This window comes from Pristis pectinata, chromosome 3 (genome assembly GCF_009764475.1).
Source record: "Pristis pectinata isolate sPriPec2 chromosome 3, sPriPec2.1.pri, whole genome shotgun sequence".
NCBI lineage: Eukaryota > Metazoa > Chordata > Chondrichthyes > Rhinopristiformes > Pristidae > Pristis > Pristis pectinata.
Window position 1 is genome coordinate 39,253,525 of NC_067407.1, and position 20,199 is coordinate 39,273,723.

At 40.7% G+C, this 20,199-nt stretch overlaps 1 protein-coding gene across 2 annotated transcripts in view; it reads left to right on the top strand.

Annotated features, from left to right (window-relative positions):
* LOC127568741 (DEP domain-containing protein 1A-like) overlaps nucleotides 1-20,199 on the top strand; it is a 42,580-nt gene that overhangs the window by 14,146 nt on the left and 8,235 nt on the right. The window contains exons 5-11 of one of the 2 annotated variants that reach the window (XM_052012831.1): nucleotides 2,312-2,442; nucleotides 7,376-7,423; nucleotides 8,569-8,709; nucleotides 8,950-9,996; nucleotides 10,437-10,609; nucleotides 14,075-14,251; nucleotides 14,377-14,562. In XM_052012831.1, the coding sequence (XP_051868791.1) occupies nucleotides 2,312-2,442; nucleotides 7,376-7,423; nucleotides 8,569-8,709; nucleotides 8,950-9,996; nucleotides 10,437-10,609; nucleotides 14,075-14,251; nucleotides 14,377-14,562 (1,903 nt within the window). The remainder of the gene's footprint in view (nucleotides 1-2,311; nucleotides 2,443-7,375; nucleotides 7,424-8,568; nucleotides 8,710-8,949; nucleotides 9,997-10,436; nucleotides 10,610-14,074; nucleotides 14,252-14,376; nucleotides 14,563-20,199) is intronic. The other variant, XM_052012832.1, reaches the window with a different exon arrangement.

Sequence of the window (20,199 nt, forward strand, 5' to 3'; positions counted from 1 at the left end):
TGAATGCCATGACTGTCATCTTCCAAAATTCCATGCATCTTAAACAGTTCCCAGAGACTGGAAGATAAGAAATCTAATCCCACTGTTTATGAAAGAAGGAAGAGAAAATGGGGAACCACAGATCAGTTGGCCTGATACCATTAGTAAGGAAAATATTAGAATATGTTATTAAGGAAATGATAGCAGAACATGGGGCAAGTCAGTCAGTGTAACAATGAGGGTCTTTCTAAGGTTAGGAGGCTGCGCCTGATGAGGTACTACAGAAATCTGTGTTGGATCCCCAGATGTTCACGTTCTATATCAGCAATTTGGATGAGGAGACCAAATATAATCCATTCAGGTTTACTGTATGGCAGAGTGAGTTGTGAGGAAGATGCAGAAAGGTTTCAAAGGGGTGTAGGCAGTCTGAATGAATGGGCGAGGATGTGGCAAATGGAATTTAATATGGAAAAATATGGTCATCCACCCACTTTGGTAGGAAATAAAGAAAATTCAAAATTTTTGAAAATTGAAAAATGAAAAGTGCTGGTTTTCCCTTGCACCTAAATTACATAAGTTAATGTGCAGGTACAGAAAGCAACTGAGAAGGTAAATAGCAAGTTGGCCTTTACTGGAATAGGGTTTTTGAGTACAAGAGCAAAGGCACTTTACTTCAATTAAAAAGTGCTTTGTTGAGGCTGCAGCTGAAATATTATGTACAAATAAGTTGTCCCTAAGGAAAGATATATTTGTGATAAAGAGAATATAAAGATTAGCCATAATGATTTATTGGATGGAGTTGAGGCTATACGATGAGACAGATTAAGTAGATCGGGCCTCTAGAATTTCTTTAAATGAGAGGTGATCTCATTATATTGTACAAAATTGATAGTGCTTGAAAGGAAAGATGCAGGGATGATGTTTCCCTTGGTTAGTGTGTCTAAAATCAGTGATTGCAATCTCCAAATAAGAGTTTTCCTTTCAGGACTGGGATGTGAAGAAATTTCTTATTTCAGAAGATGTGAGTGAATCTTTGGAATTCTCAGCCCAGGAGATCTTTGAAGATCTTCATTGAGCATATTCAAGACAATTATTGATTAAGTTTTTCAATATCAAGGGTAGGAAGGGATGTGGAGTTAATAGTGATGAATGGCACCAAGGTCAAAGATCGACTATTATCTTATTGAATGGCAGAGTAGACAAAAGGGTCAAATGCACTACTAGTCCTAATATTTTTAATCAGCCCAATCTGAAACAACCCAACTTCAATTCAATTTTTACTAAAGAAAACTTCTTTGATTTCTAAATCCTGAAATGTCAACAATTCATTCTCCCCCACCCTGCCCCCCCCCCACAGATGTTGCTTGACCTGCTGAGTTCCTCCAGCAGTTTTTTTTTGCTCCAGGTTCCAGCATCTGCAGTGCCTTATGGCTCTAGTTCTCAGTCACCCATGTTTGCCCTTAATTGTTTTTGCTTTTTCAAACCCACTATCCATCCTATCCTTTGAGTATGAGCATATTTAAGATAAGTAATAGTTTTAAAAGCTGTTTCGCACATAATGAGCAGTGCAAAATTTGTGATTTTGCTGGCTTGTACCCTATCTGAAATCATCAGTCCCACATTTACAGCAAGCATCAGATGGACTTGAAATACCCTGTTTAGTTGCATTTAGCTATGCTTATTTTATCAATGTACACTGAACTTGGTATTTAATAAAGTTTCAATGATGGGCTGCATTCTTAAATTTCCAAAGCAGTCATGTATCAATAAAATGTGGAAGCTTCATTTTTCATTGCTCATGATAATCACAGCAAGTACAATAAAATATATACAATAAATTATTAAAGTTAAAGAAACTGTTCTGACCAGCTTAAACCTTGGCTCATTAGGATATTGCTAGGATATTCAAGATAATTGATGATCTGAAAGCAAATAAGTTTCTTTGCACCAATGCTCTTCCCAACCCAAAATTTATTTGTCCTACTTTTATATTCCAGGCCAAATATGTGAATTTCTACTGTAATCATATTTACATTGTATTCAAGAATGTATATAGTGTACATCTTTGTTTTGTTGTCTTTTAAGTTTCAGTGAGGCTATTGGGGTTTTCAAAGATTTTATAGATGGAGAAACTTCAAATAACTAAAGAAATGGGTGCTTGTAATAATCCAACTTTAAATTCAAACATGCAAAAAGCAACTGAAATGATAGTTCTCACTGTATTGATGAATTTGATAAACTAATAGTAGTTTGTTCTTATATTTGTGATAGTGAAATAATTGTTATAATTCCTATCATCCAAGATTCTGTACTGTAATGTGTTTTGTTTCAGCCTGCAGAAAATCTTAGGATTAGCTTCATTGGATGATGTGCTGGATTTCTCGCAAGTTGTTCCTCAGAACATTGTATACAATGTATGTAACATCAGTAAACATGGGGTTGTTATATTACAAGACAAATCAGGTGAGGCTGCATTTTTTAGGTTTCTAATGCAATGCATTACATCCTGAGCATGGCACAAACTACTCGTAGTAATGGCAATTGCTTGGTATCTATATGGGAAGTACTAGAATTCATTGATGTTATTAGTTATGGGGTCACAGAGTAATACAGCATAGAAACAGGTCCTTTGACTGACACCATGTCTATGCTGAGCACCTATATTGTTCCCATGTACCAGCATTTGGTCCATAGCCTTCAAAATGTTGGCAGTTCTTGTGATCGTCAATGTTGTGAGAGTACCTGCCTCCACCGCCCAGCAGGCATTGCATTCCAGGTTCCATCCACCCTCTGGATGAAAAAAAAACTTCCTCTGGTCAACCCTAAGCTTATCCCTTGTCTTAAACATATGCTGTCTGATAATAGACACCTCTGCTCTGTGGAAAAATTTCCCAATATCTGCCCTATCTATGCCCCTCACAATTTTGTATACCTCTGTCATATCCCCTTCAGCCTCTTCTGCTCCAAGGTAAACAAACCCAGCCTATTCAATTTCTTTTCATAACTGAAACTTGCCATCCCATGCAACATCCTGGTGAGTCTCCTCTGCACACTCTCCAGTGCAATCGTGTCTTTCCTATAGTGTGGTGAACAGAACCACACCTATGGCCTGACTAAATTTGTATGATGACCTCTGTGCTCTTGTATTCTGTTACCTGGCCAATGATAGTAAGCATCGCATAGACCTTCTTCACCACCTTATCTATCTGAGCTGCCTCTTTGAGAGATCCCTTAATACTCCCCAGAGCCTTATTGTTCATGGTGTATGTTCTATATTATTAGACCTCCAAAAATGCGTTACCTCACACTTATCAGAAATAAATTAATCTGCCATTACTTTGTCCGATTTACCAGGTGATCACTGTTGTTCTAAGGCCTAAGACTACCCTTGCTATCAACAACACTACCAATATTCAGGTCATCTGCAAGCTTACTAATCTTACCTTCTACGTTCACATCCATGTCATTAATGTATATAATGAACAATAAGGATCCCAGCACTCAGTCCTGTGAGACACCACTGGTCACAGGCTTCCAATCCCAAAAGCGACCCTTCATCTGTCTCCTATTACTAAGCCAACTTCGTATCCAATTTGCCAACTTGTCTTGGATCCCATGGGCTCTAACCTTTTGGACCAGCGTTCCTTGTGGTACCTTATTAAAGGTCTTACTGAAGTCCACATAGACGTCAACTGCACTGGCCTCAGCAATAAATTTTGTTACTACTTTAAAAAAAACTCAATCAGATTTACAGGATCTCCCCCAAACAAAATCATGCTGACCATCTTTGATTAATCTCTGCCTTTCCAAGTGCAGATTTATCCATTCCCTCAAATTTTCTCATACATTTCTACCACTGGCTTTGGACACGCAGTTCTTTAATTATCTGGCTTATCCTTGCTGCCCTTCTTGAATAAAAACACAATGTTTGTTGTCCTACATTCATCTGGCATCTTGCCTATGGTCAGTGAAGTTTTAAAAATCCTTGTCAGGGCCTCCCATGGCAGCCTGGGATACATGTCAGCAGGCTTTGGGGATTTATCAACTTTTATGCCCACGATGACATCAAATGTATCCTTTTTATTAGGCTTTAGAATATCACTATGTCCTCCCTGAATCTGCGGCTAGCAAATACAGATGAGATGCATTTCATTTAAGATCTGGCTCTATGCACAGATTGCAACCTTTGTGCCTCCCAGGCTCTCTTCTCTGGTTACCCCATGCTTTTAGTTTGGATTGGATGAGACTACTTTATTGTTATATACACAAAGTCCATGAAATTCCTTGCTCACGTGAAGCTCCGAGTTAAACAGTATACATGGTAATAATAAATACAGCGAATGCAAAACAGCAGAATTTTTCAGCGATTGTAGTGCAATCTGAAGTAGTGCAAAAAGAAATACTAAAGTGGCAATAACGGAATAACTGAGGATGGTAGAGTTAAGAGTCTGGAGAATGTGGCAGCACCACTAGGAAAAGGAATTATCAGAGGTTGTTGGCTCAGAAGTCTGATAGCAGTGGGGAAGAAGCTGTTCTTGAGTCTGGTCATCTGGGTTTTTCAGGCTCCTGTGTCTCAGTAAACTGTTGAAGTGAGAGGTTGAAGATGTCAGCAAAGATGGTGGCCAATTGACTGGCACACAACTTCAGAACCTGTCCAGGGACTCCATCTGGTCTGGCAGATTTCTGAGAGTTTTCCTTCATGAAAGCAGATCTGACTTCTGCCAGTGAGATTTAAGGGACAGAGCCAGTGGAGGATGGGGGACACATGCATTGTTGGAACTTTGTTTTCCTGCTCAAAATGGGCAAAGAAGGTACTGAGCTCATCCAAAAGAGATGTGTCATTGCCAGAGATCACTTGTGATAGTATTCAGGCCCTGCCACGGTCACCTGGCATCTGCCTGATTGAACTGAGCCTCCAGCTTGCTCTTGTATTCTCTCTTGACATACCTGTTAGCTTTACAGAGATCATACTTGGCTTTCTTGTACAGTGTGGGGTTATCCCTCCTGAAAGGCTTGGATCTGGACATTAGCAGAGACTGGATCTCCCTGTTTATCCAAGATGTCTGGTTAGGATAGACCTCAACTCTTGTTCAGAATGTAGTCATCAGCACATTTCTTGATGAATCTAGTGATAACTGAGGTATACTCATTCAGGTTGGATGTAATGGTCTTCCACATCTTCCAGTCCACTGACTCAAGGCTGTCCTGAAATAGACCCTCAGCATCCTCAGACCACTGTTGTAATACTGTTTTCATTGGTACCTCGTGCTTCAATCTCTGAATGTAAGCCAGCAGGAGCAGCACCGACAGATAATCCACTGGCTGAAAAGAGTGCAAGGGATGGAGCAATAGGTATGTTTGGTGGTGTAGAGTGTTTAAAACTTCCCCACCCCATCCACCCCTGATTGGGGCAGGAGACACATTGGTGGTGTTTGGAGAATACATTCCTCAAATTAGCTTGATTGAAGTCCCCAGTGATGATGAAAAGGGTATTGGAGTTTTCTGTCTCAAGAGAGTTGATGGCCAAGTATAATTCACCTTGAAGTTGGCTTGAAGTGATACGTAGACCGCTGACAAAATGGTGGAGATGAATTCCTTTGGTAGATAAAGGGGACGGCAGTTTATGAATTGGTATTCCAAGTCGGGAGCAGAATCGAGCTAAGACTGACACACCTGTGCACCACGAAGCATTGATTGTAAAGCAAATGCTGCCGCCCTTCCCCTTGGATGATGATATCGTATGGTCCATACGAATGATGGAGAAAACATCAGGTTGTAACACAGGGTCAGGTGAATCATGGGTAAGCCATCTTTCAGTGAAACAAAGAACACAGCAGTTCCTGATCTCCCTTTGGAACAGCAGCCTTGCCCTGAGCTCTTCAAGTTTGTTTTCAAGTGATTGAACATTAACTATAAGAATGCTGGGGAGGGAGGGCTGAAGTCCTCATCGTTTCAGCCACACCTGGAGCCACCCCCTTGACTGCCACACTTCCATGATTTGTTTGTACTCACAGCTGTGCCATTAGCAGTTGATCTAATAAAGGTCGGTAGTTCCAAGAGTCCCTTTCATCAAGCAATAATTGACATGAGACTTTCAGCACCAGAACTAATGACCTTATCAGCACGGGATCTGATAATAAAGAAAAACCATCATAGGAGGCTGTTTTAAGAGGAGCTGCATGTAAAATGTCACTACTTTGTGGCACTTTTTTTTCTCTAAAATGCCTTGGGATTTTCTTAATCTTGTCTGGATTTTTTTTTCATGGTCCTTTGCCCTCAAGTATCCCCCTGTAGGGCCCTCCCTGTTTTCAGTACTCTATCTGCCATATGCTTCCTTTTTATAATTAAGCCTTCAGTATCCCTTGATGCCCAGGATTGCCTGAACTTGCCCTCCTTACTCTTCAGCCATGCATGTTGGTTCTAAACTCTCATTATTTCACTTTTAACTTTGTAATGGATGTGTTGTTTTATTTACTTTATTGAATTTAGAATTTTACTCGCAACATAACAATGTTACAATGTATTTTGTATAGCATTTATAAATACTTAGTTACTTTTAAACAGACTTTTATCTGTTTTGGATAACTACTGCAATATGTCCAAAAGTAAATAACCACTTGCATTATGTAATACCTCTTTAATATGCAGAATTATCCCAAAATACTTAAGGGGGATATGGTACAGATAAAAAAACCAAAGCAGTGGAGTTTAGAAGTGACAAAAAGCTTGGTTGTTAGCATTGAAGATTTCTTGCAGTGATTTTTCCATCATAATTAGCTGAAAATGCACATTTCTCAACTAATTGAAACAGTCCTTTTCACCTTTGGCAAACTGAAAATAATATTTTCCACATTGTCAGTTTCCAAATATTTGCAGTATTTTACCCTCTCTAATTCCATTTGCATTTTCTGTCTTTTCCTGTGTGGGTAATTTATAATTAGCTTCAACTCTCATAATCTAATAATTGCTCCTCTATTCAAAGAAAGACTTTTTGTAAAAAGATCTAATTTAAGAAATAGTTTTGAGTAAAAAGATTTGTAATCTTAATTTTTTTTTCCTTTTGAAAGTTTAGAGAGGGTAAAATGAGTTTTATGAGAATGGTTTCAGTGATTGCAATTATGTGGATAGATTGGAAAAACAGGATTGTTGGTCTTGGATCAGAGAAGGCTGAGAAGATATTTGGTGGACAATTTAAAATCATAAACAATTTAGATACTGTAAATAAGAAATATGATATACCATTGCTACCTGTTTTCCTCCCCTGATTTAGGGGATTGGCTGGCTCTAGCAAATTAGCAAGTTGTGTTTTGATTCGGCATGCCAGACTGCAGTGGGTGATGAAAGTCAAAACTTAGTATGTGGAATTTGATCCTTAAATACCTGTGTTTCTTTGCAGAAGATCTACCTCATTGGGTGCTGTCTGCTATGAAGTGTCTAGCAAACTGTAAGTCAATAATTTTCAAAAACAAAGTGTGGTTAATGGCATTGAATTATCAGAATTGGTACAAAGTTGTCCTTTCTTGCAATGCAAAATGTTAGATTGTGATGGAGAATTGGGGAATGGTAAGTAGCTAGGAGGTGGATAATAATGGAATGTGTGAAGAGGAGATGATGTATCAGAGGAAAGGATGTTAGCATGTGAGACAAGAACATGGGCAGTGAAAGTATGCAGTGATTTTTTTCATTTGTTTTACTGTAAAGGAGATGGGATGTGTAGGTGGAGTAGATGTGATTAGAAGCACGAATCTAATAGTAAGGGGGGAGAGGGACTGAGGAGGGGTGGCAAGTTGATATGTTCAAAGGACAGCAAGAAGGAGAACAATAGCACAAGATATGAAGAGGGTAGTGGCACATTGACCAGGAGGGAGAATGAAGGCTAACGAGTGGATTGGGAGTGTAAGGAACAGAGGAAAAAATAATGTAGGGAGTGAAAGTCATTGTGTGTTGATATAGTGGATATGCCAAGAGTGTGAGGTGAGGATTTATGTAGAGGGAGGGAAAAGGAAAGAAGCTCTGTCAAAGGTGATATGGAGAAGAAAGAAGAATATGAAAGGCTATAGAGTGACACAGAAAGTGGAGAATATACCCTCTTATTAGGAGTGCTCTCGTTATGGTAATTAAGGTGAAGGAGAAATTTTCATTCGACCCTCTGGTCGGGGCCATTCACTGGACTTTCCTGAATACCGTTATGTCCCATCTTTGCAATGCTATGCGGGTTGGCAGATGTTCTTCATCAAATATTTTCATCATTCCATAGGAATGAATATTGGAAAATGCTGTTGCACATTTTTTAGTGCAGGTCTGCACCAGAGAATAGATTGAGATCATCCTGTAATGAGTCTTAAACCCATAATCTGCGGACTCAAATGATAATATTATAAATGGGACATCTGAAGTTTTAATCTGTTTGGTTAATTAATAAGTAAATGTAATTACCCTTTTACTGTTTGAAATCTGACTTTTTTCAAAGTTGAACTAGTAATTCTCATTTCCATTCTAATTTGTTAGGTCCTCAGAACTGATTTAACTTTACTGTGCAATGTGGTATTACTGTTTTTGTTTTTATTTATATTTATGACTTTAATTCAGGGCCCCGGCACAATGACCTGAATCAGCCAACTTACCCTGGTTTTGAGCGAGATGTATTTAAAACAGTTGCAGATTACTTTATAAGTCTTCCTGAGCCACTGCTTACATTTGAACATTATGAACTCTTTGTGAATATACTAGGTAGGTACATGAAAGCAAAAATAATCAAAACTCATAAATGGACTTTATGGGGTAGTTAAACTGTTCAAAATACTTTTATACCTTTTTTTTAAATGTTCGTTTTCATATTTATCAACTTGCTATGTGCTTTTGATGTCACTAACACATTTTGCAATGGTGTGTGTATTGTCTTTGCTGCACCCCATGAATGCTTAGTGTTTGTTTGCAATTTCTATTAAATCTCTTTTGATTTTCTGCTAGTTTTGTGTGGTTACATCATGATTTCAAACAGACAGCAAGGGAAGCGCAAGAATTTGGATGAACATGGTTGTCTACAGCCAACAAAATCACAGCACCTGAATAGTCATAAAAACTCTTTCAAATCGACTGAATGCCTGTTATTAAGCTTAATTCGCAAAGACATTTCAGAGGAACCAACACAGCAACAGGAGGAATTCGATATACCTGAGCAGAAACTATTTCGAAATGAGCATAATCTTCAAAAAGGATGTGCTAGACGTCTAAACCAACATGTGAAAAGCAATAAGAAAGCTGATATTAAAGAGCAATTAATAGGAGGCAGCTATCAAAACCTATCTCACTTAAAAAATGATCACAGACAGCGCTGCCCAATCATGTCAAGGCACTACTCAGTAGGACACATTGCAAGTGGAGATAAACTACGCAAGCCACTGAGCCACGTTAACCTGAATGTGGCAAGGCATCAAAATGGTACTGAACAGTACCATAATCAGAGCATTCAGTCTCTCATTAATGGTAGACCTAAAGCAGAATCAATGTCAAATCTTTATCTGGAAAGTGGCAAACAGCAAGTTTCTAATTCTACCTCTATGTGTAGCTCAGCGTGGACCTTGGCTGAATCCAATAAAGAACCTTGGACTAATTATACAAATCAAGAATTGCTCAATGGCGATACAACCAATGCAATCGACCAAAAATCAGTTCAAGGTCAGGATCAACATAATCAAGATCCACAGTTTGGAAGATTGCGCTATTTTTCGAAAGTTAATTGCCATGAATTTTATTCAGCAAATAACTGTAAAATATCCAAAGATGTGGGCAGCTGTTTTAATATAAATGCTCCAGTTGCTGAAGTTACGATGAAACCCTATTGTTCACCTCAGCTAGGATTAAGAAGACCCAGTTTGGCTAACACAGAGGGAACTGGATATCCAACTTCAGATGGAGCCATGTTCCAGTGTTATAAATATACTGTGGATGGATCTGAGAACTGCTCTTCAAATGGTGGCCACTCAACCTTTGTACAATGTTTAAATGACACACAAAGTAAGAATAATGCTTAATACTGCATGCATTGCTTGTCTTTGTCTGAGCTTTTGTGTTTTTGTCATTTTTCTTCAACGGTCAAATGTGTGAAAGTTAAGTGATTTATGCATTTTTAATATTGAAAATGGATATTTAACACTACAGTAGCCTGATGCTGACAACTAAGATGAACTTGTAACCCACAATCTGTTACTATCACTATATTTAGACTGGGTAAATGGTGATTTAACATTTGTAGATTGAGAACAATGATAAATACAGTAAATTTTAATAATTCTTCCAAACTGTACATTAAGAAACTCTGATCTGTTTATGTTGAAATGTTCAAATTTAAGTTCTGAAATAACTGGTTATCTATACATTAGTTTATATACACGTAATATTTGGACTGAATGAAGATTGGGAAGAATAAAAATTGATTACCTCTTTGTATATCATAGGTTTACTGCAACCCCATCTGGAGCAGGTTGCAATAGAAGCACTCCAGATATGTTGCCTCCTTTTGCCTCCACCCAGTCGTAGAAAACTGCAACTACTTATGCGCATGATATCTCGTATTAGCCAGAATGTTGATATGCCACAGCTTCATGATGCAATGGGAACAAGGATGTTGGTATGTGGCTACTCCCTTCTGAAGTGACCTGGTGTGCTGAAATACAATATGATTATGCCTTGGTACCAAGCTGAATTTGTCTGAATTCTCATATTATAAAATATAGGGTAGGTGGTAACTTTAGAAGAGAATAGAATGTTTTCTAATCACAGAACGAAATGATGCACAGTCTTGACATTGAGCATTTGTCAATTGGACACAGCCAACCAACAGTTAAGTCCCTTCTGTTGATCTTCAATGACATTCCCCACACCAGTCACAGAAAGAGTAACCTCCTTTGTACCATTGTGATTAGTTTATTACTTGTACTTTTGTGACTACTGTGTGAAATTACTAGGTTAGTGCTACAATTGGTTCTATAGGAATTGAAATCGTCCACTTGTTTCATTTAATTCTTGCAGGAACTTTAGCTTGTAGACAGCCATACTGAGGAAAGCAAGATGAGATAAGCTGTAACCTCTATTTTTCTAATAAGCATTTAATTTTGGCTCTTCTAAGGCAGAATATTTGTATAAATACTGATGACAGCTATGCCTTGAGCTTATTAAGTATCTTTTTTGAATTCTGCATTGGTAAGGGGTCATGTAAAAGAGGAGTGATTAAAAGGTAAAGAAAATTTCCTTGTCTGATATGTTAGTGGGTGATGCCATAGGAAATGCTATAAATTAGCATTTCACCACTTGGAATCTTTTCTTGACTAGATAGAAAAGTGCACTATTTCATTTGTGCAAATCTTTCCTTCATTGAAGATGTACTGGAAATGTATAACTCATAGCAAATGTTGTCATCCTATGTCAATTTTTTTTTATTTCAAAAGCTACTTGTAATGAATTCCATATTTTAAAAGGTCCTTGTGTGAAAATTGTTTTAAAGTCCTGCTTATTTTCCAGCTTGAACCTAAATTGATGATTCATGTACCAGTGGAAATTGTGTATTATTTTGGAAAGGAAAAATTTAAAATGCTATCTTGCATGCCACCCAACCCCCAATTTAACATTATCTAATCCAGTAGGGCCATTTTTTCCCCCTCAAATCTCACCAATGCTACATATAGGAGTGAAATACTTTATACTTTATTGAATATATGAAAGAAATGAAGGCAAGACATGATCATTATCACTGTTGATCAACCTGATACAGTTTCAAGCAAGAGTCAGTCTAAAGCCTGCACCATTACCATAACTTGGTCAAGTAGTCCATTGAAACTGATTTGTTTTGGCATACATGAAGAATTGCCATTTGAGTGATATACAGGTGAGCTGTATTACTATATTGGGAAGCATTACTGCCTGAGGAAGTTCAAGTTAATTAGTAAATTCGTTTATTATTGTCACATGTACTGAAGTACAGTGAAAAACTTGTCTTGCATACTGTTTGTACAGCTCAATTCATTACAACAGTGCATTGAGGTACTACAAAGTGAAACAATAACAGAATGCAGAATAAAGTGTTACAGTTACAGAGAAGTGCAGTGCAGGGATACAATAAGGTGCAAGGTCATAATGAGGTAGATTGAGAGGCCAAGAGTCCATCTTATCATACTAGGAGACTTCAAAGGTCTTATAACAGCAGGATAGAAGCTGTCCTTAAACCTGGTGGTACATGCTTTCAGGTTTTTTTTAATCTTCTGCCCGATGGAAGGGGGGGAAGAGAATGTCTGGGGTGGATGGTGTCTTTGATTATGTCGGCTGTTTTATTGATTCAGTGAAGTATAGACAGAGTCCATGGAGGGGAGGCTGGTTTTCATGATGTGCTGAGCTGTGTCCACAACTCTGCTGTTTCTTACGGTCATGGGCAGAGCGGTTGCCCTACTAAGCCGTGATGCATTCAGATAGGATGTTTTCTATGATGCATGAATAAAAATTGGGGAGGGTCAAAGGGGATATGCCAGATTTCTTTGGCTTCTTGAGGAAGTAGAGGTGTTGATGAGCTTTCTTGGAGTCTATGTGGTTGAACCAGGATGGGCTTTTGGTGATGTTCACTCCTAGGAACTTGAAGGTCTCCATTCTCTTGACCTCAGCACTGTTGATGTAGACAGGATCATGTGCACCGCACCCCTTCCTGAAGTCAATGACCAGCTCTTTTGTTTTGCTGACATTGAGGGAAAGGTGGTTGTCATGACACCATATCACTAAGGCTCTTTATCTCCTTCCTGCACTCTGACTCATTATTGTTTGAGATACGGCCCACTATGGTGGTATCATCTGCAAACTCATAGATGGAGTTAGAGCAGAATCTACCCATGCAGTTGTGAGTGTATAGGGATTAGAGTAGGGGGCTGAGGATGCAGCCTTATTGTTGTCATAGGCATACATACACAATGTATAAATGCCACGAAAATTAGCTTTTGCAGCACTGTACATTACAAGATGAGGACAAACATAAGTTAACATAAACAAATTAACATTAATTATACATAACTTACATGTGTGCAAGATAAAGTTAACATAACGACACCAATGCAAGATTGTGTGAGAGAGAGAGAAGAAAATGTTAAGATTTTTCAGGTTGGTTGAAGAACCTATGGCAGTGGGGAAGAAACTGTTGTTGAACCTTGATGTGTGAGTATTCAGGCTTCATAGAACAATACAGTACAGGAACAGGCCCTTTGGCCCATGATGTCTGTGCCAAACATGATGCCAAATAAAACTAAATCTTTTCTGCCTGTACATGATCCGTTTCCCTCATTCCCTGTATATTCATGTGTCTATCTAACAAACACCACTGTCATATCTGTTTCCACCCACAACTCCTGGCAGCCCATTCCAGGCACCTACCACATTCTTTGTTTAAAAAAAACTTGCCCTGCACAACTCCTTTAAACGCTCCCCCTCTCACCCTAAATGCACGTCCTCTTGTACTTGACATTTGTACCCAGGGAAAAAGATTATGACTGACTATCTATGCCTCTCATAATTTTATGAACTTCTATCAGATCTCCCCTCAGCCTCCGACACTCCAGAGAAAGCAACCCAAGTTTGTCCAACCTCTCCTTATAGCTCATACCCTCTAAACCAGGTAGCATCCTGGTAAACCTCTTCTACACCCTTTCCAAAGCATCCACAACCTTCCTGTAATGGGGTGACCAGAATTGCATGCAAGACTCCAAGTCTAGCCCAACCAAAGTTTTATATAGTTTCAGCCTGTTCAGTTAGAGCTCAGTTCAGTGCAGGGAGATCTGCAAATCCTAAACCGAAATTATTCTTTAAAGAAATACCCACCTTCTGTACCTCCTGCATGCTGGCAGCATCAGGAAGAGGGCATAGCCCAGATGGTGGGGGTCCTGATGATGGATGCCACCTTCCTGAGACATTGCCTCTTGCAGATGTCCTCTGGTGCGGGGAGCTGTACCCATGATAGAATTGGTTGGCTGAGTCCACTGAGGAGTGGAGGAGGAAAAGAAGAAATCAATGAAAGAACAGAATTAGCATCTTATTTCTTCACTGTAATTCTTTTACTTCACAGGTCATTCACACCTTTTCACATTGTATATTACGTTGCAAGAAAGAACTTGATCTTGATGAATTACTAGGTATGCGACTTGTTTCTTTTCTACTGGACCACCATCAAGAGATTCTGCAAGTACCATCTTATCTGCAGAATGCGGTGGAAGATCACATCAATCATCTCCAAAAAGTTCAGGTATGCCATATTTTTACTGAAATTATTTTGAAACTGTTCATTTGCTTCAAAGTGGTAACAATTCAATTTCAGTTTAAACAGTGTGGAATGTAAAAGTATATTAATTTATGCTCATTGCATTTCAGATTCGGTATCCATGCACAGACTTAAATGCTCCAGTCCCAATGTATACGTTCTGCCAACAGATAAGTAGTAAGGAATTTGAAGAGCAAAAGCTTACAATATCTCAGATTGCCATAGCTGAGTTGTTGGAAAATATTGTGGAAGACAAGAAATTATCGGTTAAAGACAAGAGGAAGAAACTTAAACAAGTAAGCAAAGGAATTGCTTTTTAAGCATTGTCTTTTATTTGGCAGGAGTGGAGGGTTGGGCAGAGATGATTGCACCAATAGGATCCAATTTGAAAAGTGGCTAAGTAAATGAGCTCTAGTCATTTTGCAGATTAAGGCATTTTGTAGATTTTACCTCAACTCAATGCACCTTAAAATGTTGCTCACTTTTGTTGCACAGATATTTCATAGCACTTCTCTAAGGGAAATTTAAAGCTAAAATACTCATCGTAGAACAAATTAACAAAAATAAGATTCTGTAATACCTTTTCCAAAGTATTACCTGTAATACCTCTTCCAAAAGCATGATAACCTTTTCTGCAGATTTAAATTTCCAAATCTCCCTCAATTGCATTTGTGTGGATTCCAATGATTGTAACAAACCTATGTAAGTGTAAATATCTGAAAATCGTGACTTGTGTGGGTGAGAGTAGTACTTATCCATTTACATTGCCTAAATAATTATACGCTGCTGCTTCTCTGTTCATTTATTCTTGCATTCACAACCTAAACATCTAGTCTTTCTGCCTAGATCCATGCCCTACAGTCTTTCATGAAACTTGAATTGTTTTTTCTATCACAAAGAAAATGTTTTAAATAGTTGGTTACTTTAATCAATCTTTCTCTTCTCACCAATTTGAAAACAAAATGCTTATTTCCTCATCCCCAAACAACTCAAAACCTTTCAAGATTCTCCTCTATCTACTTTCCATGTGGTACAGATTCATTTCTGGATAACACAGGGCCTTGAATCTTTGCAAATTATCCAATTCATACTCTTGCATGAACCAAATGAATCACCTGTCTTCTATAGTAGAGTCACTGGAGGGTAATTAAGTAGCAGTGAAATCCACTGTATTATTGACAACCCTTGCCCTGCAACATCATGCTTCTCTAAATTCAGCTTCTCCCTTTGGCTCCATGTCTTCCTGCCTTGCACTACCATAAGAGCTGGATAGAATATGAAGGCTGCAGGACGAATAACAGAACCAACAGTTGCCATTGTGATTTTGGAGACTGGTGCTTGGAGCAGCTCTGGTTTTCTTTCAATAGCAATTTCTGTTCCCACCTATCCTGTTTTTTTTTGTTTTTTTTTCCTGACTGGGCTAGTTTGCAGTGGATCATGCTATTTACTGGGTAGAATAGGATTACGTTTGAACATGTTCATCTGCAGATCTTCCCCAGCTCTCAGACCTCTCCTAACCTTCTCCCAACTCCTACCCTGCCTTGCCTCACTTGGCTCTTATTGCTTCAGGGCAACCAGTCAGCCTTAAATTAATGACCTGAAGAGGCCAAGCGACCTGGATTGGTGCTTGAGAAGCTATGGCCTAACCAGCTTCCACTTACCAACACTTCATATTTATGACTTGTCTTGCCCAATTTTTCCTTTTATGCGTCTGGATGTTCACTGCAGTTGAGGGGAGAGTTGATTGAATTGGTGTGTGGGAGTTAGAAATCTACTTTAAGTGATAGGAAACCAAATTGCACAAGGTGGAACTTGGCAATATTTGAATGTTAAATACAGGGTGTGCTCAGTTATACTGTTTACAAACCCAGGTAGTTCAGCTTCTTGGTATTGGTTTATTATTGTCACTTGTACCAAGGTACACTGAAAAGCTTGTCTTACAAACCAATCGTACAGGGCAATTCATTACACAGTGCAGTTAGTACAGAGTGCATTGAGGTAGTACAGGTAAAAACAATAACAGTACAGAGTGTCACAGCTACAGAGAAAGTGCAGTGCAATAAGGTGCAAGGTCACAACAAGGTAGATCATGAGGTCATAGTCCATCTCATTGTATAAGGGAGCTGTTCAATAGTCTTATCACAGTGGGGTAGAAGCTGTCCTTAAGTCTGGTGGTACGTGCCTTCAGGCTTCTGTATCTCCTACCCGATGGAAGAGGAGAGAAGAGAGAATGCCCCAGGTGGGTGGGGTCTTTGATTATGTTGGCTGCTTCACCAAGACAACAAGAGGTAAAGATAGAGTCCAAGGAGGGGAGGCAGGTGTCCTTTGTAGTATACACTTTTTATTACCACAGCATTGGGTGGCAGAAATGGGATACATCAAGCTGCATCACTATAAATCATTGTCATGGTATGGAATCGTTTGCTCAACTTCGTCCAAAAGTGGAAACAAATGTTCAGTGACATGCTTTTTGCTTCTGGGCTGCATCCAAAATTCAGCCTGAATGTACTGGGCTGCAGCAGCAGTTATGGCTGGATTAGGCAAAGTACAAAGTGGAATATCAACCCCACTATACATTTTTTATTCCAAAATAAACTTTATTCATCATAAAAAAAACATACTATATACAACAATAAAACAGTGCAAACCTTTACATTCTTGTTCGGATCAATCATTAGTGTTACCTTCTTGTATAAAAAACACAGCACCGATGACACTCGTGTGGCTCCCTAGGGTGCTACCCCAATCCCCTATTTACAATATTTAAGGGGCTTTCTCGCCTGACCCCACCCTTCCCTCTCCAGTGGCAGAAGAACCCTAAACTCTAGTCCTTCCCCACTGAGCCCTTGCGTTGGCTGCACCCAGCTTCAGTGTGTCCCTCAGCACGTACTCCTGCAGCCTGGAATGTGCCAGTCAGCAGCATTCCTCTATGGAGATCTCACAGTGCTGGGAGACCAACAAGTTTCGGGCAGACCAAAGGGCATCTTTTACCTAGTTGATGAGCTTCCAGCAGCAGTTGATGTCTGTCTGTGTGTGTGTCCACGGGAACAGCCTGTAGATCAGAGAATCCTCTGTTACACAGCTGCTGGGGATGAAACGTGACAAGGACTCTTCCATCTTTCATCACACCCTCCTTGCAAGCCCACAGCTCGCAAAGAGGTGGGTGACCGTTTCGTCCCCAGCGCAGTCCTCCTGAGGGCAGCGCGCTGGGACTTATTTTGACCATGCAGGAAGGATCTGACTGGGAGGGCCCCTTTCACTGCCAGCCAAGCAAGGTCTCGGTGCTTGCTGGTGAGTTCTGGCGATGAGGTATTCTGCCAGATGGTCTGGACAGTCTGCTCAGGGAACCACCCCACAGTATCCATCGAGTCCTTCTGCAGTGTCTGCAGGATGTTCCTTGCTGACCACTGCCTGATGGACTTGTGGTCGAAGGTGTTGGTCTGGAAGAACTTTTTCATGAAGGACAGGTAGTGCGGTAACGTCCAGCTGACTGGGACGTTGCGCAGCAACAGGGCCAGGCCCATCCTTCGCAACACCGGGGACAGGTAGAACCTCGGCACGTAGTGACACTTGCTGCCCACGTACTTTGGTTCCACGCACAGCCTGATGCAGCCACAGACGAAGGTAGTCATCAGGATGAGGACAACATTGGGGACACTTTTGCCCCCATTGTCCAGGTGTTACAAACCAGCAACAAAAGAAACACACTGAGTCATGATTCAGTGTTTAAAAACTACTTTATTAATAACTACTTATGATAATAAGAAAAGTAAAAGTAAAAATGTTAGAATGTTAGAAGTAAAAATGTTAAACCTTGAACATTAACCCCCCCCAAAACTAAACTCGTCGTGTGTGTGTGTGTGTGTGTGTGTGGCAAAGTCCCAAACTCCAAGTCCAGGAATGGTTCTTAAAATTCAGTTCCGCAAGCCATAAGGTGAAACATGAGCAAGGGCTTCTTCAACAACCACCGTTGTTTGAAGATAAAACGTAGATGTAGAGAGAACAGAGTAATTACGAAATCCAAATGTTCCACGATGGAACCCAAACGACACCTCAGTGTTTATTTGGTAGTGACGTCCTCACCCTGAAAAGCATCCGAATCGTGGTCGTCCACACAAATACCTTTTTCCCTCTACAGGTCAGCAACAAAGTGAACTCCACCGGATTAATCCCAATTTCCATACGTGGATTGTAGTAAAAGACACAGTTATTGTTTCTCATCCATTGATAGAGAAAACTAGCAGGCTGGTGTCTCTCTCTCCTTTCTCTCTCTTTCTCTCCTTTCTCTCTCTTTCTCTCCTCTCTCTCTCTTTCTCTCCTCTCTCTCTCTTTCTCTCCTCTCTCTCTCTTTCTCTCCTCTCTCTCTCTCTTTCTCTCCTCTCTCTCTCTTTCTCTCCTCTCTCTCTCTTTCTCTCCTCTCTCTCTCTCTTTCTCTCCTCTCTCTCTCTTTCTCTCCTCTCTCTCTCTTTCTCTCCTCTCTCTCTCTTTCTCTCCTCTCTCTCTCTTTCTCTCCTCTCTCTCTCTTTCTCTCCTCTCTCTCTCTTTCTCTCCTCTCTCTCTCTCCCCTTTCTCTCTCTCTCTCTCCCCTTTCTCTCTCTCTCTCTCCCCTTTCTCTCTCTCTCTCTCCCCTTTCTCTCTCTCTCTCTCCCCTTTCTCTCTCTCTCTCTCCCCTTTCTCTCTCTCTCTCTCCCCTTTCTCTCTCTCTCTCTCCCCTTTCTCTCTCTCTCTCTCCCCTTTCTCTCTCTCTCTCCCCTTTCTCTCTCTCTCTCTCCCCTTTCTCTCTCTCTCTCTCCCCTTTCTCTCTCTCTCTCTCCCCTTTCTCTCTCTCTCTCTCCCCTTTCTCTCTCTCTCTCTCCCCTTTCTCTCTCTCTCTCTCCCCTTTCTCTCTCTCTCTCTCCCCTTTCTCTCTCTCTCTCTCCCCTTTCTCTCTCTCTCTCTCTCCTTTCTCTCTCTCTCTCTCTCCTTTCTCTCTCTCTCTCTCTCTCTCCCCTTTCTCTCTCTCTCTCTCTCCCCTTTCTCTCTCTCTCTCTCCCCTTTCTCTCTCTCTCTCTCCCCTTTCTCTCTCTCTCTCCCCCCTTTCTCTCTCTCTCTCTCCCCTTTCTCTCTCTCTCTCTCTCCCCTTTCTCTCTCTCTCTCTCCCCTTTCTCTCTCTCCCCCCTTTCTCTCTCTCCCCCCTTTCTCTCTCTCCCCCCTTTCTCTCTCTCCCCCCTTTCTCTCTCTCCCCCCTTTCTCTCTCTCCCCCCTTTCTCTCTCTCCCCCCTTTCTCTCTCTCTCCCCCCTTTCTCTCTCTCTCCCCCCTTTCTCTCTCTCTCTCCCCTTTCTCTCTCTCTCTCCCCTTTCTCTCTCTCTCCCCTTTCTCTCTCTCTCTCTCCCCTTTCTCTCTCTCTCTCTCTCCCCTTTCTCTCTCTCCCCTTTCTCTCTCTCTCTCTCTCCCCTTTCTCTCTCTCTCCCCTTTCTCTCTCTCTCTCTCTCCCCTTTCTCTCTCTCCCCTTTCTCTCTCTCCCCTTTCTCTCTCTCCCCTTTCTCTCTCTCCCCTTTCTCTCTCTCCCCTTTCTCTCTCTCTCCCCTTTCTCTCTCTCTCCCCTTTCTCTCTCTCTCCCCTTTCTCTCTCTCTCCCCTTTCTCTCTCTCTCCCCTTTCTCTCTCTCTCCCCTTTCTCTCTCTCTCCCCTTTCTCTCTCTCTCCCCTTTCTCTCTCTCTCCCCTTTCTCTCTCTCTCCCCTTTCTCTCTCTCTCCCCTTTCTCTCTCTCTCCCCTTTCTCTCTCTCTCCCCTTTCTCTCTCTCTCCCCTTTCTCTCTCTCTCCCCTTTCTCTCTCTCTCCCCTTTCTCTCTCTCTCCCCTTTCTCTCTCTCTCTCCCCTTTCTCTCTCTCTCTCCCCTTTCTCTCTCTCTCCCCTTTCTCTCTCTCTCTCCCCTTTCTCTCTCTCTCTCTCCC